The sequence below is a fragment of the Eucyclogobius newberryi genome, unplaced genomic scaffold (genome assembly GCF_026437365.1).
Source record: "Eucyclogobius newberryi isolate DKJ021-1_F unplaced genomic scaffold, fEucNew1.0.hap1 SCAF_21, whole genome shotgun sequence".
In the NCBI taxonomy this organism is placed as follows: Eukaryota; Metazoa; Chordata; class Actinopteri; order Gobiiformes; family Gobiidae; genus Eucyclogobius; species Eucyclogobius newberryi.
In genome coordinates, this window is record NW_027315846.1 from 9,626,140 (window position 1) to 9,646,202 (window position 20,063).

The 20,063-nt window shown below is 41.2% G+C and overlaps 1 protein-coding gene across 1 annotated transcript in view; it reads left to right on the plus strand.

The window, feature by feature from the left end:
* Positions 1-20,063, plus strand: part of palm1b (paralemmin 1b) — a 36,099-nt gene that overhangs the window by 4,768 nt on the left and 11,268 nt on the right. The window contains exons 2-3 of the mRNA XM_072458211.1: positions 14,821-14,863; positions 15,598-15,678. Coding sequence (XP_072314312.1) covers positions 14,822-14,863; positions 15,598-15,678 — 123 coding nt within the window. The 5' untranslated portion in view covers position 14,821. The remainder of the gene's footprint in view (positions 1-14,820; positions 14,864-15,597; positions 15,679-20,063) is intronic.

The window sequence follows — 20,063 nt, forward strand, 5'->3', positions numbered from 1 at the left end:
GTTCATCCAATGTCCATATAAATAAAATTAATAAATAAATAAAAATCCTATCCTTTTTTGCACCAAACTGTCAAAGCACATAGTTTGTGATCAGGGATGGGACAATAAACAAGAATAGATTTTATTGTGTTAGAAAAGGAAAATGACAGTCGCTTTTGTATAATCGTGATCATCGTCAACAGATAATCGCCTTTGTGCCACCAGATTCTGCAGAATAAGGTCAAACACTACTTATTTAATACCCTCTCGAAGTTGAAAATCACATACATTCTTTATATCTCCTCTTCCAACATAGACCATGGTGTTTTTCCATCGGAGAGAAAGCCTTTACAGTCAAGTACAATTACCATAATCTTAATCAGGGCCTTCTTGGAGCGTTGAGTGGACGTTGGAGCGCTGCCATGAGGTGAAGTTCCTCTTGTCTTAATGCTTCTGCAGTTAGAGGAATAATGCAGCTTTCCCATATCCGGCCGTGTGGAGGTGAAAGGAGGGAGCAGACCAGGACAGAGCTGCTGGGCACTATATGGAAATGGACAGTTCAACCTGTGCTGATGGGAGTAATACGATGCTAATGCAGTTATACTGTTTTAGATGGAAGATGCAAAGTCAGGTGAAAGGAAGAGATAGTGACTTCTTCTGTGGTCATTTTAGATCTTGAAAAAGGCTGTGTGCAACTTTGCATTTTAAAACTATGCCCTAAGTGCTAAATTATGTAGCTATATTTTAATTTGGCTTTCTGTGTTCCTTAATTATTTATTTCTAAAGGGGACCCTGTACAATTAGAACATAAATGGTTGCCATTTGATGCAATGTAACAGAGTTATTAGCCTTAGGCAACAATTACATCTGCCGAAAAGAACAACCCACAACCATTTGACAACACACAGACATGACAACAGGTTGAACACAGAAAGTACACAAACACAAACACTATTTACACAGCAATATAATCTATTACACTCTTCAACACACAGATACAGACACATACACACTCAGAGCCATGGGAGCGTAGGACCTAAAGAGTCTAATGGTCACAACTCTGGTGCTCGTGAGGTGCCTTTTTCATTCAGTTTTAGATGTTCAAAAATGACATATATTCAGAACGCAATTCAGTGTATTTTCTAAACCCTACCCCATGTTTATAATTGATTGGAGCCCTGTTCCTGACAATAGTCTAGTTTGTTGCAAAATAAAAGCGCACATTTGACCAATTTCACACACATACTAACATTTTAACATAAAATGTATTTTAAAAAGGCTCAATACTCAAACCCAAATCCTACCAGCAGTTGCCTCGGGGTCTCAGAGTTGTTGATTTAACCAACAGAAAGTTAGAAAATCAAACAATGAAACCGTCATTGTCATACAAAACAAATAGTACTGCATAATACCATAATGTGGAGGAAGAGACCATAAAACTATTCAGGTCCTGTTTATGTGATAAATACTTAATCTAGTTTCTATACTAGTTTTAGTATTGATTCTGTGTATTGATACTTTTGATAAGCCGACATTGGACAATTGCATAATGGTCGTTAACAAATATCTACATTGTTTGTAATGGTCTTCCATCACTTTTCTGTTGTGATTAATAACTCGTTCATATTTTCCCCTCCAGCTAAAGTAGTTGTCGCAACATGTCGCTCTTGAACTTTGCTTGGAACTAAATTATAGGCATCACCAGATCCAGTAAGACAGGACTTCCAGGGAGGACTATTGCACTGCTAATTAAATGCTTTTATGGATTTCTGAATAACAGTTAACCACAGTTACATAAACAATCAAACACAGTTGTTGAAGCAGGATAAATGGGGTTATGTGTGGTCAAGTGGAGGAAGATTGGATTAAACAGCCTCAATTTCATGGGATTTATGAGACAATATTGAGGAAATGTAGAAAAAAATTTGGGATAAACACCTATTGAGTAAATTGACTTTAAAAGGTGTACTATCTAACTTAGTGGAGGGTGCGTCACCTGTTAGTGCTTTGTCTGAATTGTTCCTCAGTATGGCTTTACGCTTTTATTTCTGTTCTTGTTAAAGAACAGAAATAAATAATAAAATATAATGCCTTGATAAAAATCCAAGGTTCTCACACTTATAATTTAATCACAATGTCTACAAACACATTAACACCTTTATTATGCAGTTTTTATAATAAATATGTTGTCAAACGCTGTTCCCAAAGTTTATGATTCCAAATTAATCACACAAGACAGAAACACTATTTAGATGTATAGATCACGAAAATCCAACTGCTCTTTCTACTGTGGTGATGGCAATAGTAGTCACTATTACCGTATTTTCCGGACTATAAGTTGCACCTATTTTCATAGTTTTGGCCGGGGTGCGACTTATATTTATACTTAAATACTTATACTCCGAAGCGACTTATATCTGATATTATTTGTTATTTTCACACTTGCAACCGCATTTGAAATTCAATAATCCAGCAAAGCAAGAACAAAATAGCATATCTGGTATTTTTTCTCATTTTCCAGGCCAATTTTTTCCAGGTTTTCCAGAATTTCCAGTATCTGGCAATATTCAGACAATATTTTAACAATCCATCAGAATTTTCTTTTCTGCAAGACTTGAACGTCAACCAGTGCATAAAACATGGAGCATAAAATCAACCACAAAAGCACAGAAATATCACTTGGGAGATTACGCTTGACGTTTTGAGTACAGACAATATACTCAATATCAAAATGTTTCATGCCTCCAAAAACGACAATAGCAATATTACACATTTTTTGATAATATCTCCCAGCTCTTTCTTGGTGCACATACAAAAATATCTTCCCCCCAGTGAAATTGCTTCAACATTACCTACCCATTTTCCATTATTTTTCCGATGACCTCAAAATCACTCCTTGTCCAGCCTTTTACGAGCCTATTAGAAAGTGCCCCGTCCATCTTTACACTTTGGCTTTTCCCTCCTCGGCGATCTGTTATTTATGGCCCCGGTGAGAGGGAGAAGAAGCTTTGACCTATGAACCCTGGAATACTAACATATGACTTCAGAGGATATCCGTCAGCATTTATTGGCCCCGCACTGTTTACGTTTGACCCAGAGCAGTGTTCGTTCGGTCGGACATCGAAGTCTATTAGGGGCCGGCATGGCATGGCACAATGGTGTGTGTCAAAACGCAAGATATAAGAGGGAGGAGGAGTATTGTCTTGACCATCGTCGTGAGGCTGGGAGGAAGGAAGACGAGGAAGTAGGGAGGAGAGGAGAGAAAAGTGGCACTAACGAGGGCCAGTGTATGTGAAGGGGATTTTAAGATTTCCTTTTTCCTACGTTTTGAATGAAAGTCTTGGCTCATTAAGCTCAAGGACGCGTTTCCATCCTCTGTCGTCTGCTGCAAGTGTCTGAAAAGTTGTAGTGAGCAACTAAGAATCAGCCGTTTGTGATGCGATGTACAGGGAGATACGGCCCAATGTTTGCAACTATATAACTGACCATATAACTGACGCTGGACAAAATACTTGTTAAAGAAGAATGAAATGATAGTTATCAGTTCTGCTTCCAATCCTCGTGTCCTTTCACCGGCATTATTAGTGTTTTTATTCCCTGCAGAGTCTGTATTAATACGTCTCTAGATGTTAGAGATGTTTGTAACAATAAAAGAAAAAGCAAGATTGATTGTATGTCATTCTGTGGAAGTTTCCAGGCGAAGCATAGTGCACCTTTAAGTCAATTGAGCTGTCACTTTGAGGCAATACACTCTGGCCATACAGGCATTTGTTTTGAGAAAGCTTGAACACTTTATATCTCAAATAGTGGGTCAAATCAAGGTTGCATATGGTTTCAGTGTTGAGCTGATCATTAGATTATACATATTTCATGTTGTGATATTTGTATATGTATTTTTGAAGCTGTTTTGTCCATTTGTGTGTGTCCATTTCATAATCATGGTCTGTATTACATTGACGTTGAGAGTATGAAACAGATGTTGTCACTTTTAGCTTTGATGGTACTTGTGATTCAGTTTTATCAATGTTTTATTCATTGTTAAAATTCATAATAAACTGATAAAACGATTTAGATTTTTTTTTTTTTGGTGCTATTTATAACCTCTTTTAGTGGGGAAAGCGCCTTATTTATTGCAAAACGTAATTGGGGAAATAGCAAGGTCATATTTGTGTTAGCATATACCATATTTATAAAAGTGATAATTTCAACATGTAAAAACATCTTCGTCCATCTGATATAATTGCATGTTTTAATCCAATAGTGTAACAACAAGCTCTTCAGATCAGAGCATCTCCGTATGTTTGAGCTGTGGATTTAAATCACAATAACAGGTTGTTTTGGTGTTTGTTTAAATAATCCAGATTAGCAGTGATGAAATCTAGTGTAATTCTCTCCCTGTGCCACTGCTGCTCGAGATAACCCCAGCTGTCCCACTCGCACGAGCCACTTCATGGCTTTGGTGACCTCTCTACTTCCAGTTGTGGTTATGAATAATGCATACTGTGCATAGTTTTAATTTTTGTCCATGTTAATGCAAATGGACGGCAAAAATGTTCCACAATAACAGACTTTGAAATGCAATCTTGCTCATAGTTTTGGTAGAATTCCTGACAAGAAAGATCATATCCAAATGTAGAGTCTCAAAATGTGTTGTGCATTATTGCTGGGGTATATTCATAGAATGTCCCATGTTTAGACCTGGTTTAGTTCATGTAGTACTTGTGTTTTTTCCCCTCATTAATGATTGTTTAACTCTAAAATAATCCAATTTACTAGTCCAGATCCAAACTCTGCTTCAAACCACATGCTTGGATTGACCTCTTGATGTTTAAAACAGACAAAATCAGCAACAATGAGTAATTTTAGTTCAATCTATACTCGAAAAAAGTCAAACTAGGTGTAAACTACTTTTTTATCTGGCTATCACTGCTTCAGACCTGGTTTACCACCGTAGTCCCAGATAGTTTAGTCCTAGTTTTGATGGGGTGTATGTGCTGTATGTTCAGAAATATGTCTGTTTGCAGTTTAGTCCCCAGCTAAAGTCCTGGTTTAAACCGAATTTGTTTTATTCCTGAGCGTTTTGTGATTCAATCTAACTTGTCCCAAAAGCTAAAGTGCAGTATATAGACTTGTCCTCCATTTGGGACATTTCAATGCAGAGTATGTGAGTGGCCTGATTATTGAGCTTTTAAAAGAGGATGTAGAAGGACTTAATGTGTTCCTGGAAATGCAGCTGAAGTAACGCGGACCATAGGGAATTGATTCATTCATTAGTCCACTCTCTCACGCTTCTATATGCACCTGCATTTATACACAGTATTGACACATTTGTATGGAGGAAGTAGCCAATAAAATACTTGAAAATGATAAAATAAAAACATGCATTAACAGTAAACATTAAGTGCAGTTTTTTTGTGTATTCTTAAAGCAAAAACTGCTATAATCAATACTGTAGTCTACTATTATATCAAAGACTTCATTTAGAGTTGACAGTTTGTCATTAGCGGCTGCACTTTGGATTATGGCCAGGGCCACATTATTACAATACGTCTATAATGTTTAGATAAATCGACTCATGAACCATGGCATTTAAAAAGACCATCAGATCAAAATACAGAAATAGAATGCAGACTTGTCATTGTACAAAAATAAGGCAGGGCAAGTTTATTTGTAGAGCTCTTGTCGTACACAAAGTAATTCAGAGTGCTCTACAGAACAAGAAAATATTCATTACAAACAAATAAAAACATGAATAATCAATATAGAATGTAAAGAGTGCAGATCCTTTCAGTTGAGGTCGGATGGGCGTGATTGACAAGTGGTTTAGCCAATCAGGAACATGCTTGGTCCGTTATTCTTCTCCATGTTTCTGTGTTTGGTACAACATCCTAAAGTCTGTGTTTGCTCTTGTAGTTGTTGAACAGTGGATGATAGAGCAGCTCTTTGTAAGTGATGGTATAATACTATTTAACATAAGGCCAAAACAGACCCTCCAACGATTTAATCCGGCCCATGTCCATCCATCCATCCATCTTCTGCCGCTTTATCCGGGGCCGGGTCGCGGGGGCAGCAGTCTGAGCAGGGACTCCCAGACTTCCTTCTCCCCAGACACTTCCTCTAACTCCTCCGGGGGGATCCAGAGGCGTTCCCAGGCCAGCCGAGAGACATAGTCTCTCCAGCGTGTCCTGGGTCTTCCCCGGGGCCTCTTCCCGGTGGGACATGCCTGAAACACCTCCCGAGGGAGGCGCCCAGGAGGCATCCGAAACAGATGCCCGAGCCACCTCAGCTGGCTCCTCTCGACGTGGAGGAGCAGCGGCTCTACTCCGAGCTCCCCCCGTGTGGCCGAGCTCCTCACCTTATCTCTAAGGGAGCGCCCAGCCACACGGCGGAGGAAACTCATTTCGACCGCTTGTATCCGCAATCTTGTTCTTTCGGTCACTACCCGAAGCTCATGACCATAGGTGAGGGTAGGAACGTAGACCGACCGGTAAATAGAGAGCTTTGCCTTTCGGCTCAGCTCCCCCTTTACCACAACGGTCCGATGCAGCGACTGCATCACTGCAGCCGCTGCAACGATCCGCCTGTCGATCTCACGCTCCATCCTTCCCTCACTCGTGAACAAGACCCCGAGATACTTGAACTCCTCCACTTGGGGCAAGGACACCCCACCCACCTGGAGAGGGCAAGCCACCTTTTTCCGGTCGAGAACCATGGCCTCGGATTTGGAGGTGCTGATTCTCATCCCAGCCGCTTCACACTCGGCTGCAAACCGTCCCAGTGCATGTTGCAGGTCCGGGTTTGATGGAGCCATCAGGACAACATTGTCTGCAAACAGCAGAGATGAGATCCTGTGGTCCCCAAACCGGACACCCTCCGACCCCTGACTGCGCCTAGAAATTCTGTCCATAAAAATTATGAACAGAACCGGTGACAAAGGGCAGCCCTGGCGGAGTCCAACATGCACTGGGAACAGGTCTGACTTACTGCCGGCAATGCGAACACAGCTCCTGCTCCGGTCATACAGGGACCGGACAGCCCTGAGCAAAGGGCCCCGGACCCCGTACTCCCGGAGCACCCCCCAAAGGACACCCCGAGGGACACGGTCGAAAGCCTTCTCCAGATCCACAAAGCACATGTGGACTGGTTGGGCAAACTCCCATGAGCCCTCGAGCACCCGATGGAGGGTATAGAGCTGGTCCAGTGTTCCACGACCGGGACGAAAACCACTCTGCTCCTCCTGAATCCGAGGTTCGACTATCGGTCGGATTCTCCTCTCCAGTACCTTGGAATAGACCTTACCCGGGAGGCTGAGGAGTGTGATCCCTCTGTAGTTGGAACACACCCTCCGGTCCCCCTTCTTGAACAGAGGGACCACCACCCCGGTCTGCCAGTCCAGAGGCACGGTCCCCGAACGCCACGCGATGTTGCAGAGACGTGTCAACCAAGACAGTCCTACAACATCCAGATACTTTAGGTACTCAGGGCGGATCTCATCCACCCCCGGAGCCCTGCCACCGAGGAGTTTGCGAACAACCTCAGTGACTTCAGCTTGGGTGATGGATGAGCCAGCCACCGAGTCCCCGGTCTCCACTTCCTCTTCGGAAGACGTGACTGAGGGATTAAGGAGATCCTCAAAGTATTCCTTCCACCGTCCGACGACATCCCCAGTTGAGGTCAGCAGGCCTCCACCCGCACCGTAAACGGTGTTGGTGAGACACTGCTTCCCCCTCCTGAGGCGCCGGACGGTTTGCCAGAATTTCTTTGGTGCCGACCGATAGTCCTCCTCCATGGCCTCCCCGAACTCCTCCCAGGCCCGGGTTTTTGCCTCTGCGACAGCACGAGCCGCGGCTCGCTTGGCCTGCCGATACCCGTCGATGACCTCCGGAGACCTACAAGCCAGAGTGGCCTGATAGGCCTCCTTCTTCAGTCTGACGGCATCCCTTACTTCCGGTGTCCACCACCGGGTTCGGGGGTTGCCGCCACGACAGGCACCGGAGACCTTGCGACCACAACTCCGAGCAGCCGCATCAACAATGGAGGCGGAGAACATGGTCCACTCGGACTCAATGTCCCCAACCTCCCCCGGGACATGGGAGAAGCTCTCCCGGAGGTGCGAGTTGAATACCCTACTGACGCTCCACTAGACGTTCCCAACAGACCCTCACAATGCGCTTGGGTCTGCCAAGTCTGTCCGGCTTCCTCCTCCGCCAGCGGATCCAACTCACCACCAGGTGGTGATCGGTTGACAACTCTGCCCCTCTCTTCACCCGAGTGTCCAAGACACGCGGCCGGAGGTCTGATGACACGACAACAAAGTCGATCATTGACCTCCGGCCTAGGGTGTCCTGGTGCCACGTGCACTGATGGACACCCTTGTGCTTGAACATGGTGTTCGTTATGGACAATCCGTGGCCAGCACAGAAGTCCAATAACTGAACACCGCTCGGGTTCAGATCGGGGAAGCCGTTCTTCCCGATCACCCCTCTCCAGGTGTCACTGTCATTGCCCACGTGGGCGTTGAAGTCCCCCAGTAGAACAACGGAGTCCCCGGTCGGTGCACTGTCCAGTACCCCTCCCAAGGACTCCAAGAAGGCCGGGTACTCTGCACTGCTGTTCGGCCCGTAGGCCGCCACAACAGTGAGAGACCTGTCCCCCACCCGAAGGCGGAGGGACGCGACCCTCTCGTTCACCGGGGTAAACTCCAACACGTGGCGGCTGAGCTGAGGGGCTATCAGCAAGCCCACACCAGCCCGCCGCCTCTCCCCGCGGGCAACACCAGAGAAGTGGAGCGTCCAGCCCCTCTCGAGGAGATGGGTTCCAGAGCCCAAACTGTGCGTGGAGGTGAGGCCGACTATATCTAGTCGGTATCGCTCAACCTCCCGCACAAGCTCAGGCTCTTTCCCCCCCAGCGAGGTGACATTCCATGTCCCCAGAGTTAGTCTCTGTGTCTGGAGATCTGGTCGCCGAGGCCCCTGCCGTCGACTGCCGCCCAGATCTCTCTGCACCGCCCATGTCCCATCTTCCAAATATATACATTATAAAATATTTTGTTTACTTTTGTTGTTTATATTTTTTGTATAATGCTCGATTAGACCTTTTGATTCTGGGTTAATCCTGGTATAGTTCTCTCTGGTACTGTTAGTCTTAGTTTAATTCTGGTTCAGTTCTGGTTGAGCAATTTTGAAAAGCAATGTTGGTAAAGCATGTTGTAAGGGATTTCACACAAATATCAGTTGTTATTTTAAATTGAATTAACTAAATTCATTGAAACAGTGTGGGGATATTTTGCACCACCGAAGATGTTACTATAGTGGCCTGTTGTACACCTCCGACCCAGAGGCCTTGGCCCTATGAAAAATCTGGCCCTCGGCAAAATTAAGTTAACTAGCCCTGGTATAACATAATTGTTTTATACTGTTTGTTTTGTTTTTCATTTAATCTTCCATTGCTATTTTAAAAGCAGATCATACAACTTCCAAACGCACTGAATATGAATTAACCCTGGTTTCTCTGGTCAGAAGCTAGTCGTTATTAGTTTTAATAGTATTCTGTGGACTCCTTAAGTTACTCAAACTGCTGATACAAACACATTTGAGTGTATAGTGCTCTAAGGAGGCGCGTGCGTTATTACAAACTACTGCGTCCTCAGCTTTTACATCTGACCAACCGGGGATCACCATTACCTATTCTGTTGTGATGAATATTTTAGAAACACTGTGAAAATATCAGTAGGCCTCATGTACAAACATCAGGGGCTTTTGTCCTGCTGCCTGTCTCATCAATAATGGATGAAGAGAGAGAGAGTCAGAGAAAGTGACGCTGAGACTTGCACTAATGTTTGTGGTATAGAATAGCAATTACATTGATTCACCAGAGACAAAGCACTCTGAGGACACTGCCGACACAAGACAATAAAAGAATAACTAAATACACAAGCAGTACTATAATAGACTCTTTTCAATGCTAAATATTAGTAGTTTATTTAATGTTATAATGTGGGTTTTTTAGTTGATAAAGATGAAGTTCATTATAAAACTATTCAGGAATGGTCACCTTTACCGTAGTTATATTGAAAAGGATTTGTTGCAGTTGTGATACTTGTTCAAACTAGAAAATAGATTCAATGCTAGTTTTAATAATGTATAGTATCTGGGTATGGACTTTTTTGACAATCCTAATAACGTGACATAAATTACTTGAAAACGCTGTCATATTTATGATATTTCTGTTGACATAATCTTGGCTCCCATAGCAGTATAACCAACTGCCACCTCAGACTCTCCATTTCATCCTCAAATTAACACCAATATCTAGGAATAAGAGGGGCATATTCACCCCACAAAGTCCACCCTTGATTACATTTCAGATATTTCTATTTCTGCTGCAATATATGCTCCAAAATGTATAACTCAATACACATTCTTAATCTGACTTCACTCTTTTGCACATGTCTGTTCAAAGGCACTGTATCCAATCTTTACTGGCTTAAAATGTGAAAACAGAGATAGTTGCCTTTGAACAGTTTGGAGCGTTCCATACACATATTTCTCCCTTTCTTCCTGGTTTGCTTCTCATAATTAGATCCAGACAGAGCACAGCGGTCTGAATCTGACCCTAACAGTCTGACCCTGACTTTGAACATGCAGTTTAGTGTAGCAACACCATTCTGATGCACACACATTATGTAATGTCTGTACAACAATACGACCAGTTGCTTGTTAGACACGGACAAATGACATTTCACCATTTGCTCAAGCCAATCTGCGAAAATAGTAAATATGTTTGTCTCCTCTCATTGTTTGGTTCTGGTGGGTGTTTGTTCATTTTCTGCATAGTTTCTGCTTCTCCGCTGTGACCCTTTTCAGTCGGGACAGTTCTCAGACAAAAACCAGGGCCTCCCCCTTCCCCCAAGTCACGCTGGGACAGCTGAGTGCGCACATGCTGAGAGAAATAACCCAGGCTTGCTTTTCAAATGACCTTAATGGAGGAAAAAGCATCTTATTCTAACTTTAACATTTTAACATGTATAGGTTTAAGATGTGGACAATATATCAAATGTTTACAGTGAAACATGCTAATAAAGGAGCAGATAAAACAAGTTATGTTGTAACCTTTCAAATAAGGTTACATTTCTGCACTTGTGTGATTGATTTGACAGACATTTCACGTTTGTCTGTTAATTAAACCTAAGCATACACTTTTAAAGACATGTTTTAGCACACTTCTGTTGGTCTGAATATTTCTATTGAGTTACTCCATATTGAGATATTCAGTTTGGTCAATATTGCCCGTCGATAATTGATTTGAGTTTAGTTTTTCCTAGTTTTTTCAGTAAATAGCGTGAAATCAGGTGAAGAGTGATGAGAGACAATAATAGTTGAGCTGGGAATCAGTCTCACTTGGGACAAAAACTAAAATATCTATAATATATAACTAAGATAAATAAAAGTCAAGCAAATCAAAACTTTTATGCACTTCCACTCTTACGGTACATTTTTTAATTAGTGTTTTTATCGTTCTGGTTTGAGCCCAGTCCGACTTGGTTGTGTCCTGTTGTAGTCCTGTTCTAGTCTTCTCCAAGTTCCCGCTTTAAGTTTCCTGGTTTCAACCAAATCAAGCTATTATTGAGCACATTCTTGTCATGCTTTGTTGAACTTGCTGCGCACAACTCATGAAATGTTCTCATCAGAGTATCCGGCAGCACAATCTGACTGTTTATGCGCGTCCTTGTGGCTTGATCAGATGATTGTGGCTGTACTTTTTCTCCACAGGACGCTGCATGTGACGCTGAGGGCGTGGGCGAGCGAGAGAGGGATGAGATATCAGACTGTATAGATTTACTGAGAAAACCATGAATCATTCTTTAAACCAACGATTCCCGTCACTTTTTTCCCATTTTGTACAAATTTAACTTGTTCCCACATTCCGAGAACTCCTAACTCAAGACATTTTGATTCTTCGTTTGTTTACCAGTCTATTGTCAATGATACTATTACATTTCATCATGTCATAAGATATTCCCAAGGATGTAAAATTTACTACAAAGAACAGTTTATGTTCAAATGCCATTCACCCTTTCTTCATGACCTGGAGGTATCTCGTGGAATTCTTCAGGGAGTAGCAGGTTATAAAAGCAGTGTGAAAGAGAATCTGAGGCCCATTATGTACAGTGGAAGCTAGTATTGTTTGAATGCCGGGCTTTATGTGTAGAATAATGACTGTCATAATTTCCTACAAAAAGGCCAGAGGAGACATGGATGTGACGATATAGAAGCGCAAAAGAATGTGTCTTTTATGGTTGAACGCAATATTATAAGCTAATGTAGAGTCTTATTGTTTTAAGAGAGTATGTTGTGGACGTTTGTTTTGCACAATATGCTGCGAGTGGGACTTGAACCATTATTGCATTGTTCAATGATTGCTAAATTACATAACTGATGATAGATCATATAGATTTTGATCCTGTTACTGCCCTCTTATTTTTGAAGTTAGCATAATTGATTATGTATTGCAATAGGAAGGTTGTGGAAGAGTCATTGTAATTCCCAATTCATCCAGCAGTGGCCACTAAGCGCTATGAGCTCATCGGCACATTTTTTACGCACTGTGAAAGGTTAAAAGTGACAAAATAAAATGCTCTAACTTATCTAATGATATCTTGAAAACAGACTCACCGAGTTGTCAATTTCACAAGGTTTTTATGCCGGATGCCCTTCCTGTTATCTGGTATTTTACTGTGAATGGAGTGGGAAAATAAAGTGGGGAGTGAGCCCTCTATGGCGAGATTTGAACTAACTGTCACCAGATAATTATATATATATATATATATATATATGTCCATCCATCCATTTTCTACCGCTTATTCCCTTTCAGGGTCGCGGGTGACTGGAGCCTATCCCAGTGACTTCGGGCCTTAGGCGGGGTACACCCTGGACAGTGGCCAACTTGTCACAGGGCCGACACAGACATTACAGACAGTTCACGCTTACATTCATTCACTAACACATGCATGTCTTTGGACGGTGGGAGGAAGCCGGAGAACCCGGAGAGAACCCACGGTAACACGGGGAGAACATGCAGACTCCACCCAGAGAGATCATGTGATGTTGGTCTGGTCCGGGAATTGAACCCACGATCTCCTTCTTGGGAGGCAAGAGCGCTAACCGCCTTTGCCACCGTGCACCCATATGCAACAGCATATATATATATGTGTTTCTCTCAAAACTTTTAGAATTAACAATGTAAATCTGTAATTTTAGCTCCATAGTTCCCAAGTCCTTTTTATGTGACTTTAGGGCTTCTTTTGTGTGCTTTTTCTTTGGGCTGGATCATGGCAGGTAATTTCACACCATCATTTTGGAGATTTATTGCTCTTTGGCCGTTATTTTTCATGTTAACAGACCCAGAAATAACTGAAATACAACACATTAATGTTTCAAAGACGTTAATTACCAGTATGTTATATACGTGATTAAAAATATGTCCATCTAATTAGCACTTGTTCATGTGACCTACTGCTGTTGCATCTTTGTTTGATTTTGTCTTATTTTTGTGGGGCTCGGGTCACTTGTTTTGGGCTTCTTTTGGCTTCTTTTCATTTCTCATATTGATTTTGCCTTGCTATTACTTCACTGGATCAGTTCCCTAACCATATCAGATTCTATAAAGACTGTATTATTTGTTTTATCCTGATGCAGTGATAGCATGTCCCATCTCGCTGGCAGCTGAGGCACAGCGTATGCCCCTCTGGCTTTGAGTGCTGCTTCCTCTTGAGTCTTGAATGGCCATCCTGGAGCCCTGGTCTGGAAGCTATTAGGACAGGAATCTCCAGCAGCGCCCAGCTAGCCCATTAGCATGCCTGCGCTAACTCCCCCTGTCAGGAAAAAGGACAGGGATTTACTGCTGACAGACAGATAATTCACTACAGTCTCAAGGAAGTAACTGCCGCTAAAAGGAAAGTAATTTGTCATATCATGCAATAATTCACTGTGAACATTTGGTCTTTCAATCTTGAAATGATGTAAGGCGGGAAACAAGGAGTGTTGGCGACGGGGTTTATTGTAATCTAGTCAATCAATGACTTTTTGACTATTGCCAGGTGAGAAGTATGACAAATGTATGACAAGCACCATAAAGACTCCAATTGTGTATCATAAAATACATAATTTTTGCTTGTAGTAAATTTATTGAACGCAAGAAAATGGGAACACCCTATCCCAAGTATGTTTATGTTTTTCGAGCCAAAAAGCAATTTCAAAACTATATCTTCGAAGCGGTCTGCAGTGGTGTGATTCTCTTAAATGTAGTAAAGGAACAGTGCAGGGGAGAGAACGATACCTTGTGGTCTGAAGAAAAACTGCTCTACACTAGCAACAGGTGATGCAGAACATTTATTGCTGATTCTTATAAGATACACTCTACTTTCCTTGTATGAGGGGCTTTAGGTGATATAATAACATACCTGATAACATACCTTCTTCTTTTTTCTTTGGGCTCTATCATTTCACACCATAATTTTGGAGATTCATTGCTCTTTGGTAGTTATTTTCCATGTTAATAGACCCAGAAATAACTGAATTACAACATATTAATGTTTCAAAGACGTTAATTACCGATCTGCAGTGGTCTGATTCTCTTAAATGTGGTGAAGGAACAGTGCAGGGGAGAGAACGATACCTTGTGGTCTGAAGAAAAACTGCTGTACACTAGCAACAGGTGATGCAGAACATTTATTGCTGATTCTTATAAGATACTCTCTACTTTCACTGCATGTGGGGCTTTAGGTGATATAATAACATACCCTCTCTCCATAATTTTGACAGTTTGTTGTTGTGTTTTCAGGATGGCTGAGGTTTCCCAAGAGGAGCGACTCCAGGCCATCGCTGTAAGTCTCACTCACTGCATCTCTCTTTCAGACTAAGGGCATCTCGGGGGAAAGCACAAATTATTTCAGGCCCGTCAGGATGCGACTGGCTGGTCTTAATGACTCAACCTTTTAGATCCATCTCCTCTGGCCCATTAGAGTATCACTCAGCCGGCCTCTCAGCGTTCACTGTCTCTATCCTCTGTCTGACTCTGATCCACTATATCTCCACATCATCACTAGAGTTTTAGTTAATTGAACGCCGCAGCTGACTGTTGGGCTAGTTATTATGCAGGTACATCAAGGAAATTATGAAATATATTATTGTTAAAAGAGGGTATTTAGATTTTTATTTTATTTTTTTCAAATTTAATAAACATCTCTATCCTAAGATACTAGGTAAACATGTTCAAATTCAATATTGCTCTCAACAATGGTAATGTTGATTGATGATGGCCAATTTTTTTCATGTTCTGTTTTGCTTCTAAAGCCAATTATTCAATCAAAAAGTGTTGATTTAAAATGATTTAGAATGCCAAAAAAATAACTGATTAAAAAACAACAATAAAACAAAGGAATAAAGTGATAGCTTTTAGTTCAAACCTATGAACATATGAAACTATTGCTTTTATAGTCACATTGTCGCACTTTCTAATGGATTGTTGTACTATTTTTTTTACAACTTTATCTATTTATTTATTTAGTTATTTATTTATTTGACCGAGGACTAATAGCCCTTTTGTGTGTTGTATCAGGAGAAACGGAAGAAGCAGACAGAGATTGAAAACAAGAGGAGGCAGCTCGACGATGACCGGCGGCAACTGCAACATCTAAAGGTAATTATACTTTGATTAAGCATGCATATTACACATTACACATGAAGTACTCTTTTGTTTGCCTTTGCAGTTGTAAAATCTACAAGGTTAGGACATACAGGTCTTCTTTAGAGTCAATATTAGTTGGTAATGTTTTTTGTAACACGTTGAATAGCCCTAATAGCCATAAGCAAAGTCCTAATTCATACTGAACTAATTGTTTATTAATAACTACGTATTTGTTTCCCTAACTCTTAATCCTAACCTCTTTAAGTAGAATTAGAGTAAGCCTGAATAATTCTTAATAAAATACATTTTATTACACATTAAATCTTTGTTCATGCTTTATTATGTCTAATTAAGGTGTAATTATTGTAAAGAGGTACACATTTCAATGTTTTCAAGCGTAAACTAACATATTTCAGTCAATTCTTAAGTAATAATTTTATGTTTTAAAGAGTAGGAAAACACTGCCCCCTGTCAATCAATAACCATAGTGGTAAGTCCGATAATATGGATTCTAGTCATATTTTATGCATTAATCCAATACTTTTTCCATCAACATTCTGAAGTGAGGAGTGATCGATAAAGCAAATTTACCTTTACTTAAATTGAATACAATGACATTCCTTTGTTATAGTGCTACTTATTATGATTACATCTGCCTTTTTGCATGCAGAGATTCATGTATTTATTTGGCAAAGACTTTACATTAAACACCTTTCTTGTTGCACCATGTCCATTTATGCATCACTGACAGAACAAATCCATTGACTTTTGACCCTGTTTATTATACAAATTCTTGCTAGTCTCCCTCCTCAACCTGCACCACTTAACATCTGACACAGCAGCATTTCTCGTGTGCAATTCCAGGAACAAAAAACTCCCAAGTGTCACAATCCCACGCGGACCTGAGAGTCGGCCGTCCCACGTAGAGCTACTCCCTCGCCGCTGCTGTCAGGCCATGTCCAAAACAGACGGGCGATAACGGCAGCTCCTACACACATGCGCACACACCGGGGCCTTATGTTAGCAAATGTGTCAGTGCTATCAAAGCTATTTCAGTGTGCGGGACAACGGGAGGAGGGCGCAGATAAGAACAAAAGGGTGTGCGACCCGAGTGTCTGACATTGAAGCAGAGGTGTAAAGGCGTGGTTTGGATATTGAGAGGACATGATGTACAGTATGTGTAGGTTATTAAGGTCTGCAATTGTGTGTGTTTCGTTTTTTGGTACATTTTTGAGGATGTTGCAAGAATTGTCCCAAGTTGGAATACTGTTTTCATTGCTTTCACCTCTGCTAAGGATACTGTGTATATCCTTACTTTTTTGCTTCACTCTGCTTTAGGAATGTCACAGAGTATATTTCAAACAACAATTATTGATCAAACAACAATGAAATCCTTGATTATCTGTCAGTCACACGTGTCTGGCCTTATTAAATCAAACTTTCTGAAATAGCCAGATGACTTTTTTTGTAAATACATTGAAATTAAACTACCGGTACTTCAATTTGCTTCTAACAGATCTCACGATTATCCTTGTTTAGTTCTTGTGGGTTGAATACCGATTATCGATCAACCGAATATTCTTGACATCCCTACTCTGCATTTTTTATTTGCTATTCACCTTATTCTGGAAGTCCGTCTGAGCGCCACCATATGCCACGTAATCCTTCTTCCGGTTGTATCAGTTAACACAAGGCTGCCGACCTCAAGAGAAAATAAGTTCTACACTGACTAAAAAGCCGTTTTTGGGCCGCCCAGGGAATCGGTGCATTGTTGACTTTGTTGGTCACGTGAACATTGGATATCAATCAATCTACTTTTGAGCATGTTTTAGTGCCAAGACTTTTCCCTTGTTCTCCATTTAAATCAACGGCGTTCCCGCTGGACTTGAAGTGCGATTACAACAAAAGTGGCAATCATGTGGGAAAAGTGGGCGGGGCGGAATAAGGTAAATAGGTCGGTAATACTTTATAATAACTACACACAGTATAGTATGAACAAAGACTTAATTCATAGTGTACAAATAGTTTACTAAGAATGATTAAGCTTTGGATTCACTCTGTCACTGCATCCAACAGATCAGTTTGTGGATGCAAAACAACTTTCTCCAGCTGAACTCAGACAAGACTGAAATAATCGTTTTTGGCCCACAGAAACAAAGAGAAAGTGTTAGCGGTCACCTCCAGAGTCTCGCTCTAAAACCTACAAACCAAATTAGAAATCTGGGGGTAATAATGGACTCAGACTTGAACTTTAATAGCCACGTCAAATCAATAACATCAGCAGCTTTTTACCATCTAAAAAACATTGCCAAAATCAAAAATATACTGTCAAAACCAGATTTAGAGAGACTTATCCATGCGTTTGTCTCCAGTAGATTAGACTACTGTAACGGCCTGCTCACTGGTCTCTCCAAACGAGCTGTAAAACAGCTGCAGTACATCCAGAACGCTGCTGCTCGGGTCCTGACCAGAACCAGGAAGTATGATCACATTAGTCCTGTTCTCAGGTCTCTGCACTGGCTCCCTGTGGCTCAGAGAATAGACTTTAAAGCAGCTCTGCTTGTGTACAAGTCTCTCCATGGCCTAGCACCAAAGTACATCTTGGAAATGTTAGTGCCATATGAACCATCTCGGACTCTGAGGACCTCAGGGACCGGCCTCCTGCTGGTGCCCAGAGTCAGGACAAAACATGGGGAATCTGCGTTTTAGTTTTATGCAGCTAAAATCTGGAACAGTCTTCCTGAAGATGTGAGACAGACTTCTACTCTGACAATGTTCAAATCTAAGCTAAAAACAGTTTTGTTTAGCTGCGCATATGACTGAAAGGATTTTTTCTTTGCACTCTTCTCTTTTGTTTGTGATTTTATTAGTTTAGAAAATCAGTTGGATTGATAATTTTTAATTTAGTTAATTTTATTGTAGTTAATTTTTATCGTTGCACTCTTCTCTTTTGTTTGTGATTTTATTAGTTTAGAAAATCAGTTGGATTGATAATTTTTAATTTAGTAAATTTTATTGTATTTCTGTAATTTCTTTGTGATTTGAATGCATTTTTCCTGCTGTGAAACACTTTGAATTGCCTTGTGTATGAAATGTGCTCTACAAATAAACTTGCCTTGCCTTGCCTTTGGCAACTACTTAACTCATACTCTTACCTTTATTCCTAAGCCTGAACCAATCTTAATAAACTATGTGTTCATTATGAGTCTTAAGTTATTTTAAAGTGGTACCAAACTTATTAATTTATTAACTTATTAATTGCTAGTTTAGCATCACTGCTCGTTGGTTCGTCCTTACTCTCCCTAAAGAAAATTCAATACATCTAAGATTTTTTGATTTATTTATACAATTGAATAGCCAACTATGCCAAATAACAATTCCAGGCGAGTCCTTTTATTCGACATTAGTGTTTTTGTTTTATTGAAAAGTCCTTTAATGTCTTTAGTTGACAGTTTTGCTTTTGTCTGATCCTCGACATCTCTACTTTCAGTCTTTGTGTACCTCTACACGCACGCTCACTCGTTTGTGTGTGTTGCCCCATAAAAGAACACAAGCAAACCCAGACAATGCGGAGGGCTTAGGCAGAGGAAACAGATTTTTGTCCCACTCCCAGCAGGACAGGAAACGCCTCTGAGACCACCGCACCCCACCGCCGGGCCCTCGCACACACGTACAGGGGAAGTGCGATCGCATTAGCCAGTCTGCACACCACAGCAAGATTCCTCAGACAGGTTTCTGGTGTTCAGGTGGGAAAAAGGCAATAAAAGTTTTCAAGTTTGCTCGTGCACGCCGTCTTTTAAAAGGCTTGTACGATCCCACCATAAAAGTGGACCAACCATGTGCGCCGTGTAAGCCTTGTTCATTTGGCAGTAGAATGAGGTAATGTTTTTGCAGTAAAATACAAGAAGACTTTTGTTCTGACGAGAGGCCTGGCAATAATAATTATGTAAGCACTAGAACATTTAGTATGGGGCTGTTTTTTACTTTGAAAACAACTGCAGTCAGAGAGTAGTAGTCGTAGAGAGCAGTTTAAACATAGTAGTATTTAAATACAACTTTTCTCTTAATCCAAAAGCTCCTTAGTTATTATAAGTTATTTTTAGCTTGGATTTGACTCTGCTGGCATGAATCATAATTGTAATGACCTCTAGAATTTTCATTAGTTTGCAGTTCATTCTTGTGGCGCAGAATAACAGCCAGCACCGTACAGTGGTTTTTTATTCGTTTATTTTAATCCTATTGTACCAGTTTTGACCAATTAGGCTCATTTAATAACTGTGCACCGTGTAAATTTCTGTTGGAGAGTTCGTCACCTGCTTGTCTCCCTGGAATGTTCCATGGTAGAACATTAAACATAGGTAATTGTCTTCTGTGTAACCTGCCTAGGAACGACGCAT